We start from the raw sequence: 10,673 nt of genomic DNA, 5'->3' as shown, positions 1-10,673 counted from the left end.
ATTAATCAACCGAAATAAATCTAAATTAGAGCTCTTGACACCAACCAGCACAACGCACCGAGTTCAATTGAAATTTTCATTTCAACAAGTTGAATTAAGTTGGTCCTAGCGGCCACAACAATGCAGTATTTTATTGCCCAAGTGAAGTTTACCTGGACGAAAAGTACAACTGGGAATGAGCGCCTCTGTATTTTGTAGCACATAAATTTGATTTGTTCGACAAGCCTACAAGGATAGGACAATCCACAAGGATACTACACATTGCGAAAATATTGTACAAAATATTGAAAAATAATATGTAGCATAGGACTACAAACATATGTACATATATATTTAAGGTTGTATGATACTTATTTCATAATAATATGATACACATCTATTTAATATAAAAAAAAAATAATTAAGTGGAAAATATTTTTCCTTTAAAAGTTATATTTTTTGTAGTTTTCAGTGGACTATAAAAGCTACTGTTCGCAAACTTTGCAGCAAAGTTCAAGTTTTGCATTGCACTTTATATCATTGGACGACACGCAGATCGACATAAATAATTCATGCTTGATAAATTAAACAATATACTAAGCAGCCATTTGTTATGCATAAAGTATGCGCCATGTGCGCCAGACTGTGGCACACCCATACCAACGCACTGGATCACACACACACACAGCATTATGGAGACAAAATGGCGGAGGCTGTCGTTGCAACAAGCGACAATTGCAACGCCTGTAAGCCCGAAAGAGCGGAAACGGAAACGTGCATAGTGCATGCTATTTGCACAAATGTGTGCAGGAGCGGGGGGATTGTCTGGGCCGCCACTACCACCATTATGCATTGTGTCTGCGCGGGCGTTGGTATTGTGAAGAGCTTTTATTTATGGTCACTTGGAAGCGAGGCTAGAACGTCTTGAGTTCGTAGCACTGGCCAAGGAAAAGTGGAGCTTATACCCAGGCCAATGCGAATATCCAAACAAAAATGTAAACATAATTAAATATCGCATTCAAAATGTACTAAAAAGCTCCGTTTGTTTTAATGGCTTCCATTCATTTAAGCCCGTACTGAATGGAAAAACAAGCTATGGTGCGCACCAAAAGTTTGAGCATCTATATCTATGCAAGACATACCCCACGGTTAACGAGATTCCCCACTAACCTTGACAATTACTCATAATCACTGCTGGTTGCACTAACCTATGCCCCAGGGGCGACTGCTGCTTGCCACAGTGCAAACACAACAGTAATTATGTAATGAATAAAAGCCACATTCACAGTTGCAGCATGGCAATACGATGTGCTGAAATGGGAAAGGGGATGGCGACGGGGAATGGGATGAGCATGGAGATGTGGTTGAGGCAGGGGATGGAAATGGGGATTGCCTTAAATAGCGCATGTCATGTGTGTGCCCCTCTTCTGAAATGTCTAGGCTTCAGATACTGTAATTGAGAAGCAAATTACGGCTGTTCCTCATATGACCGCAATCCCACTACCAATTTCTGCAGAGCTTAGAAAGATTAAGGGTATTTTTATATTGAAGCAAAAGTTTTTAAAATATATTAATAACTCACACGTACCTGAAGGCAAATTTATTTAGGTTTACATGGGATGACAGTGGCTCACAAATGATTTAGGTCCAAGTTAATTTGGGTATTTGAAATAACACAATCACAATCTCGTTAAAATTATTATGCATACAATAATCCACACAACTAGCTAGATTTTGTTCGAAAGTTGCGAAGTCGCCAGCACTGGATGGCTTCCGTAATTATGTATACGTCATGTGTTACATGGCGGCATAATTTAAAATGAAATGTCTGCCAAAGCTCGGTAATATTTGGCCAAAAGGCGAGAGGCAAATGCGAAATGCAAAAGGCAACAAAGTAGCACTCGTGACGAGCAATTTACTAGCGCTTTGTTGTTCAGCAGGCGGAAGATTTTAATGATGCCCCCAGAGTCTGGAGTCCCGGCATTTGGCATTTTGCATTTCCTGCAGCCACTGCTGATTTAAATTAATTACTGCTAAATTTGCCCTGCCGCAGACGCCGATCGCAGACGCCGCTTAACTTGGCCAACGGGAACTTGGCAGAAACTAAAGCTGAAAGTTGTTAAAATCGCGGTAATCGATACATGTATCTCGAGGTTCGAGGCTGGGAGCTTCAAGCTTGAAGCTTGAAGCTTGGAGCTAGTGTCATAACGCCAGACGCCCTGAGAACAAGGCAAACAAAATTAATTTAATTTGCACACAGAGCTGGCTTTCGTGAGCGTGTCTGTGTGCGAGTGGCTGGGATTACGTTCCATGGAATTTAATGCAATTTAAAACGCATCAATTTTCTGTGTTGCTGCAGCGGACATTGTCATGTCCTCGCAAAGGCGGAGAAAGGATTTTCCATTTTCCCCACACGCACACAGATGCACACACTCACACATACGCACACATAAGCGCACACAAGCACGCACACAAGCACGCTGCTGTTGGCAAATGCCATTTAAGCTGCAATAATAAAGCTGAATCACAGGATGCATCTGCATCCGCTTCCTTTCGAAGTCCGTGTCGCTTTCTCCACCTAGCGGCCGCATTAACTTCTGACGCTTGCTTTCGGTTATATATCCTTACGGATTTCTCGGCAATCACTTAATTAATGATAAATATTGCCCAGAGCCAAGCCGCCAAGGCCGACACGCAACTCCGATTCCCCAACAAAGCTGTCAGCAAGTGTCCATCCCCCACAAAAGTCGGATAACAACTCAATTGGGCTAACCCAATTCCCCGAATATTCAGTTGACCATGGTTCATTAGCCAAAGTCTTCGGTCGTTTCCCTTAATACTCTTCAGGTGGAAAGCTTTAAGTTTCGACTTTAAGCAGCTTAACTTCGCTCACAGTTTGGCTTGGGTTCATAACTGCCCAAGAATTTATTGTTTCAGCTGTCCAGGATGCCCTGGTACTTTGCGATGTTGCATTTAACAATTTTGACTTGGCCAGAGAGTTCATAAAATACTTTTGCGTTTCCTTCAAGATGCAAGAGGATTCCAACGAAAATGTCTTGCCTTAATGTAAACTACAAATTATATTTATATATATAGTGATAATAATAGACTCAAATTATTTATAATATTGCTGTCACTTAAGCCGATTTTATGAAAACAACTTTTAGCACAAGCAGAAATTTATTACGGTTTGTCCAACCTCACAAGATATTGACCAAAAAGCGCTCGCCTCCAATTAACAAATAATTAAATTGCAATAAAAATAAAGTTTAGTCACACAAGTTCGCTCTTAGGTCAGTGACATTGCGAACCATAGCAGAAATATGGTCAACACGCATCCCAACTGGAACCATCTGAGAAAGCCAATCTGATCCCCGATCTTGTGGTACAACATTGGCAGAAGTCTAAGCACGCAGTAGAGATCCCTCTCTATGCTTCTCTCTTCACATAAACCCGATGGCGTCCCATCTTTGGGATCGTTGACCGTGAACCAGCTGGGGTACTCCGAGTCGCAGGGGTACAGTCCCGTTGGACGAGGCACTGAGCCAGGCTGGGCCGGGACATTACCGTCCCTCTGATGGGCATGGGGGCCCTCTCCGTGGAAGGGCATGATGTCCTCGTACATGACCAAATGGCGTAGACAGAGTGGACAGCTCGGCATTGGAGTACCACTTAATTTGGGCCACAGGCAAGTCCAGCAAAACAAATGGCCACAGATGGTGACTACACCACCACGCACATACTGGTGGCACTCATTGCACACATAGGGATCCAGATGCGAATTCCTGCGACGACGACGGGCACTTCCCGGCAAGTCGATCCCTTTGGCATCTTGGCCACTTTTTTTCTGCTGCTGATTGACTTTTGCGTTGAACAAGTCTGCCGCCCCCTTTGAATTCCCCATACCTACTCAACATAAATATTAATAATTTGCCATCTAATTGGAATGCCTTACCTTGATTAGGGTTCTCGGCAGCTCCATTCGCTGCCATTTCTTCATTTATGTGATTTGGTTGATTATTTACTCGATCAGCAGCCTCCATTATCAATTGAATTTTTTTTGAGCTTTAAAACCAATGTTTCAGCTTAGATAAATATATTATTGAGCCTGGCAAATTTGTGACAGCCTAGTCATAACAAACGTCTCACTTTAAAATATTTATACCCGTTTCGATTCGTTGAAAAGTGCATAACAGGTATCTAATAATCGAGGAACTTGATTGCGATCTATCTTATGTTAACTGAAACTATTTTGGTAGATCCCATTACAAAGCAAATTAATCAAATTAAATAAAATTATCGGTAAATAAAATACCCTATAAGCTAACTTGGTTTTAAAAATTTTGAATTAACTTTAAGAATTAAAATAATTAACATAAGAAAGGCAAAATTCTCAGCGATTTTCATTCTGTGGGATGTTTTAATGACAGCTTCTCATCGTTACATAGTTTTTACCAGATTTTGTTTAATTTTGCAGACTTTGAGTGATTTATATTAAAGCCAGTAAATCATTTGGCTTAATGCCAATGGCAATTAGACAGAAGCTGTTGCCGTCCGACCAAGGATCGCAAAATAGCGACCTACGCACGCCGAGCAGTTGACAGTTCCGGAAAAACAGCGGAAAATCGAAATTCGTAGCATTCGCCAGATGTCTGACATATGGCGACATAATTTATGCGAAAATTGAACCGGATAGTGAGTGGAAACTTCGCGGTCCGCTGCCGCTGTATTTAAATTCTGACAATTGCTTGCATTGTCCTGGCAGCACGTCTGCGGCATTGTTTAATTCCGAATTTTCGACATCGATGGGGGCCATCGACTGCTTGTTAATTGACCCACATTTGTGATCTGAGTACATAATTAAAAGAAAATAAAGCGCGGGCTGCACCAAATAAACCCGCCGACAGGCGTTCGCACACATAACAATAACAATAATAATAAAAGTGAAGTTTCACAGCGAAATTACACACTCGAACAGAATTAAATAAAGACCGATTACGCAGTGGTGTAAAATACCCTGCTCTGGTTCTGATTAAAAACAAGTGAGAGTGTTGCGCGGTAAAATATAATTAAATTTAAGATTTTCAGACCATCTATAAAATATTTTTAAAGTGCTATCATAATATGGGTATGCGTACAAAAGTATACTCGAAACTCGTGGCGCTTTTAATTTACCCAGTGAGTTGACAACTAGGGGAAAATAATGCATATTAATAGCGACTTTTTCTCATTTTACCAACTGCCGACATTTATCAGGCATTAATAATTACGTGTTAATACGTGAAATATGATTAAATTTTTATCAGTTTACATGAATCACTTTCGCACGTTTGCGTGCGAACAAGGACATTTTATTGGCTTCATTTGGCGACGGACCGCAGAGAAACTGACGTTTGCCCAATCGGAATTACAATCGCAATGCCAGTGGTTCTGCGTCATTTGGCGTCCTATATTCCTGTCCACAAAGCGAATCCTTTGGTCTGGCCATTTGCATGCTGTGACTGGGGGGCGTAATACACTGCGTATACGCGATGGGACCCTCACTGCGTATACGCAATAAAAAGTGGTAAGGCCGAGCGATGGCGCAAGGACAACCGCCTGCGCTGGCCATTAAATGCAACAATAAATTCGGCAGTTCAACTCCAGTCAACTTCGCTGGCATGCCCGAAATTTAATTAGTTGGCATTTAACATTAAGCATTTCCACTGGCGCCGCGGCTGTCATTGGGCTTTGTTTTCGTTTTGCTTTTTATGTTATTTTTCAGTTAATTAAACGCACGCCAACATCTCGCCATTCTAAATTGTGCGCAATTAAATTTGGAATTACTTTCAACTGAGTATACTGCGTTGCTCTTGCCAGCGGCGCGGCAATAACTTAACTTGAAATTTTATTGTAAGCCCCTGCCTTGCCAACTGTCACTTTTGATGGGCAGCCATTGGAGCGTAATTAGGCTACTCCAACGCCCCTAAAACCCCTTTCCAAAATACCAGCCCCTTCCTCCGTGTGCTGAAAAGCTTACTTTAACTTTTCCGCCTCGGCAAGTCTTTAAGTTCCTGCCTAACTTCGTTTGTCTGCTGCTGGAAATTGCACTGTCTGCCGGCTTCATTATGCAAAATGCAATGGTACACAGGCCGAAGTGAAGAGGCTGCTTGTCTTCCTTATGAGTTTCACTGCACATACTTATCCTGGCCAGAATGGGATTTTTTGGGAGCTGATGGTGCCCAAGCACTCGCACATCGACTGCATCCGTCTGAAGGCATTTCTCACAATCGAAAAAAAAGCACACTACATTTACATATGTACTATCGTACGAGTATTGGCTTTTAAGTTTTTAATGATACCAAATGGCTCATAAATAATATTTTTTATTAGTAACCCAGAACGACTAGGGATCTGAAAAAGCCATATCATTTTTGCTATCCTATTTAGTAACACTTATAACATAGAACTACAAAAATATACAAGTATTATAAAGTGTTCTACAATTACACATATAGGCATTCCTTGACATCAGAGCATGCACACTGCGACTTGGATAAGCAATGACAGAGATTCTTTTCTATATTTTTTCATATCACCTGCGAAGAAAGCACACAGACAGAATCGGTGTGTCAAGGGTGCAAAAATATATGAGGTGAGCAGTTCGTGTCTGTCTGTGCCAAACGACGTACGAGTGCAATATTTATATTATTGCAGCTGCGGCACCACATTGCAGCGACATGAAATGTTTGGCGTTGCATGAAAACCAAACTTAATGTGCACTCCCACGGGAATGAGGATGAGTTTATTACTTTTGCGACTCGAGGTTTCGCTCCCTGTCCCGTCGATGTCTCCTCTGGGTCTGGATGATGGTCACAATGAGTATCACCATTATCACGATCAGAAGGGCCACGCAGATGGCCGACATGCTCAAGCTGACCGATTTGGAGGCCACTGCAAAGCTGCTGAAGAGGAAAACCAGCTCCATGGAATCTCCCAGTTTTGAAAAGGAAACGCCCTTTAGGAAATAATAGGTAGAACAGCAGTTAAACAGTATCATAATCAAAAGCATGGCCAACAGCTGCAAAAATTGGATATTTATATGTTCGAAATGAGACTACATCTCCACTTGGACGACCACCCACCACCAATCGCATGTGCAGACGGGTCCTGGAATAATTCGAGTGGTACAACCAGGTGCTCAGGGCGTAAATCAGGCAAATGTAGGCGGTTCCCACGCAGACCACCTGCTGGGCCAGCTGCTCATAACTGACGTGGAGGGGCAGGACGTTCCCAAACACCGACGCGTTCAGCACGGAAATGATCTGCGGAGCGGATGACAGGGGGAGTCACAAGTTCAGGTATCAGATAGCACTCAGGTGCAACTAACCGCCGTGAGGAACAGCAATAACGATACGATTTCCTTGCGGGAGAGAAACATAATGGACCTTAAACTGGTAATTTAAAAATACTGCAGACGTTACTGATGTTTAACTCAAGGACTGCTAATGCATATTTTTAAATGCGTATTATTTCAACAGAATACATTACATCCAGTTCTACGATAATGAAGTAATTTTAGATGCATCCCTTTGATGAATTGCCGATTCATTGCTGTTGTAGCTCGGGCATCACTTCACATCCTTTCGAACAAGGTCGTGTTCCCGTCTTCCTAGATTGCCAGCCTATTTGATGAGCGCAAAATCATCGAGAACAAATTGAAATTTGCACCCGTCGTGGAAGCTTATCTGCGCCACGCAGGCACTTGCAATGCCACCCATTCCTCTCAAATGGAAGCGGCAGGCAGCCGGCGCTAATTCATCAACAGTAAAGGCAATTTAGATACTCATCTACCGGATATCGACAGCCAGGCAGCCAGGCAGCCGGCAGAAGGCACAAGGCAGCCATGTAAGCAGATACCCTCGTCCTGTTCCGAGGACTCCAACCCATCCATTCCTGCGGCTGCGAGCAGCGCGGAGCGTTCTGCAGACAGGGTTTCATAAAATATTGATGGACGTGGAGTTGGCAGCGCATACTCGCTTCCTGTTCCGTGTCTGTCGCAGCCATAAATAATTTGCTGTAAATGCAATCGTGGGGTTACATGGGGCATGGCATGGTCTACCCTGTGGCTCCAAGTGGGCGCCTTTGGGCGCCAGTGGGCGTGGCTGTGCTGTGGGCGAAGCGTGGTGGGTGGTGGGTGGTTGGTGGTTGGTGGACGGTGCGGGCAGTGGTACGATGCTAATGGCAAGGCGCACGGTGCGAAAGTGTTTCGTATGAATTATTCGCCGGCAGCCAATTTGGAGTCACGTTTGCCGGCACAATTGAAACTGAACACCGACCATCGAACCACCGGCCATAATGCCAATCCAGTGCTGGCGATAGCGGATAAAAGGTAGCTATATAAATAAATATTAAATGTAGAAAACAATTTTTAGCTAAGCTGAATTTTACTCTAAGCTATGATCATCTGTAATATTCATATTAAAGCGAGTCAAATTATTAATTACAAATACTGCAAAGAAAAAGATACATTCTGGTTAAAATGGAGTTTCAGATATACACACTACTTTAAAGCATTATATGGATATGGACCACATTTTAAAATCACTTATATATATGGCTTATAATCCATATACCTAATATCCTTGAATGCAACTCAGAAATAGCTAAGAGCTAGGAAAAATCTCTTCAACAACACTGCCTTCCTGTTGCGAAACGCCTGTCGAAATGGTGTAATTTGTTATGTCTGCCACTGTAGCCGACCATGTCTATCTTCGGGCCGGGCTGCTTTTTAATAGCCATTCTCCTGCCGGCCGACTGTTGCTCGGCGGTTGTTGTGCCTTTATCGCCGGACTGCCTCCATTCCCCTCCACCCGCTCCTGCCCTTGCTTCTGCTCCTGAGTTGCTCCTGTGCCGGCAGGGTAATGTGTATTTAATGACGCCATCTCATGTACAATGCCCGTATCCGTTCACCATGATCCTGGCCTTGTCGACGGACACCGGTTGTCCTCCAGCGCCTAATGTCCAGTGACCGCAGCCATCTGCAGGATAATGCCCCGGCTCCTGGTCGACGGGTGCCAATAAAGCTGCGCCCGTTGGCAGGCATTTCAATTTCGTGCCTGCCCTGCTTTTTTTCAATATTTTTAAACGGCGGCCATAAAACGTGAGCGGTAATGTGCGGACAAGGCTGTTTAATTGTACCCCTGCCCTCGGGGCAATCATCTACTGTTTGTCTCAGATTACGATGGTAAGGCTCTGGATATGTTTAAACAATAATTGAATTTAAGTCTATTATCCATACAATAGAAGCCGAGCAAATCAATGCAAATGGAGGAACCAACTGCACTGGAAAACTAGTTTTGCATTTGCGTTTGCCAAAAATTCTTGAAAATGATATACTTATAAATAAATAAAGAGATAAAATAGTCTGTGGGTATAATAACATCAGCAAGAAATTATGATGATTAACATTACTTTACTCTTATTACTTTACTTTACTTTAAAACACAATTACTTTATCTAGTGGTCTTTGTTTTCTACTCATCATCCACATCAATTTATTCCCACTCCGAATTTCATCCACAACTGAAATAAACATACCTATAACGTATTTATTTGTGTACATATCTAATATATATCATCCTTACCACGGTTCAGTGGCACGATGAGTCTAAAGGAACTCAATCTGACGAAGGAGCAGATGCTAAAGCTTCAGCAGATACTGGCAGAGGAAATAAAGGACGAAAGCCAGCAGGATCAGAGGGATCTATCGAAAGAAAGGAACATAGCCAAGGCCCTGGATAATGTGCAAGTCTATGTCGAGGCTGGTAAGCCAGAGGCTTTTGTCCAGCTAGAACAACCGCTTCTGCACAAATTTGAGATCACACCCAATGGAGTGGCCACTGGGTCTTCGGAATCGAATATGTTCAAGCGGGCAGACGCCAAGGAAATTGATCGCTGGAAATCGGACAATGTGATGAAGTTGGATTGCATTTCAGACGAGGACCGCGAGCAATTAGGCCAGATTCAATTCGACGAAAGTACTGGCGAAACGTACATGCTCGTGCCTATGGATATAAACATACTCATCGACGAGTCCGACATAACTCCAGATGCTTCCACAAAGCGTATCTCTGAACAGGACGCATACCAGAAGGCGAAAGCTGGACACACCCTCTACATGACCCACGAAAACAAGGGACATGGCCTGGATCAGAATCCTCAAGCTAAACAGACTAGCCCGGCTCCGCCAGAAAATCAGGCCAACTACGACTACCACGTGCACACTTTCGAGGTGCCCAGATTGAGTTTTCCCTTTGAACTCAAGTTCGAACCTGATGAGGAGAAATTGGAGGCTGACAAAGTGGTTAAATCAGGCGAGGTCCAGGAAAATCCTGATCACGACGCAAATCTAGCATCATCTATGCATCAGGACGTCCAAAAGAAGTAAAGGGAATAAAGTGCATCTAGCTGTTCAACGTCATGAAGAAAACCAGCAAAATTACTAACTAGTTTTCCAAACTTTGTCCCTCTCTTTGACTAAATCATTCAGTATCCCCCTGTTTTTTCAGTGTAAGCATCCCCATTCACGCAAGGGCATATGGTGCATACTAATTAATTCGCTGGACACGATCTAACCGATCCAATAAGCGTTGGAATGGCTGTTGCAGTAATAATGCTCTTAAAAGGGGTTTGTAAGTGCCCTGCGTGTTCAA

The 10,673-nt window shown here is 43.1% G+C and overlaps 3 protein-coding genes across 4 annotated transcripts; 1 reads left to right on the top strand and 2 right to left on the bottom strand.

The window, feature by feature from the left end:
• Positions 1–3,094: 3,094 nt before the first annotated feature.
• Positions 3,095–4,115, bottom strand: LOC120452159. Its single transcript, XM_039636256.2, has 2 exons — positions 3,935–4,115; positions 3,095–3,885 (listed from the first exon to the last, which is right to left on the bottom strand). Exons 1-2 carry the CDS (start codon positions 4,020–4,022, stop codon positions 3,269–3,271), a joined length of 705 nt encoding a protein of 234 aa, XP_039492190.1. The 5' UTR covers positions 4,023–4,115; the 3' UTR covers positions 3,095–3,268.
• Positions 4,116–6,300: 2,185 nt separating this feature from the next.
• Positions 6,301–7,485, bottom strand: LOC120451980. 2 transcript variants are annotated; one of them, XM_039636007.1, is made up of 3 exons: positions 7,349–7,485; positions 7,104–7,283; positions 6,301–7,039 (listed from the first exon to the last, which is right to left on the bottom strand). In XM_039636007.1, exons 1-3 carry the CDS (start codon positions 7,397–7,399, stop codon positions 6,767–6,769), a joined length of 504 nt encoding a protein of 167 aa, XP_039491941.1. In that variant the 5' UTR covers positions 7,400–7,485; the 3' UTR covers positions 6,301–6,766. The 2 variants fall into 2 exon arrangements, with proteins under 2 accessions (XP_039491941.1, XP_039491942.1); XM_039636008.1 differs by having other exon boundaries at positions 6,301–6,976.
• Positions 7,486–9,502: 2,017 nt separating this feature from the next.
• Positions 9,503–10,520, top strand: LOC120451886. The gene has a single exon (XM_039635893.2). It carries the CDS (start codon positions 9,623–9,625, stop codon positions 10,406–10,408), a length of 786 nt encoding a protein of 261 aa, XP_039491827.1. The 5' UTR covers positions 9,503–9,622; the 3' UTR covers positions 10,409–10,520.
• Positions 10,521–10,673: the final 153 nt, after the last annotated feature.

The sequence above is a fragment of the Drosophila santomea genome, chromosome 3R, assembly GCF_016746245.2.
Source record: "Drosophila santomea strain STO CAGO 1482 chromosome 3R, Prin_Dsan_1.1, whole genome shotgun sequence".
NCBI classification, from domain to species: domain Eukaryota; kingdom Metazoa; phylum Arthropoda; class Insecta; order Diptera; family Drosophilidae; genus Drosophila; species Drosophila santomea.
The sequence above is the reverse complement of the archived record's forward strand: the minus strand, read 5'-3'. Positions and strand labels throughout refer to the sequence as shown.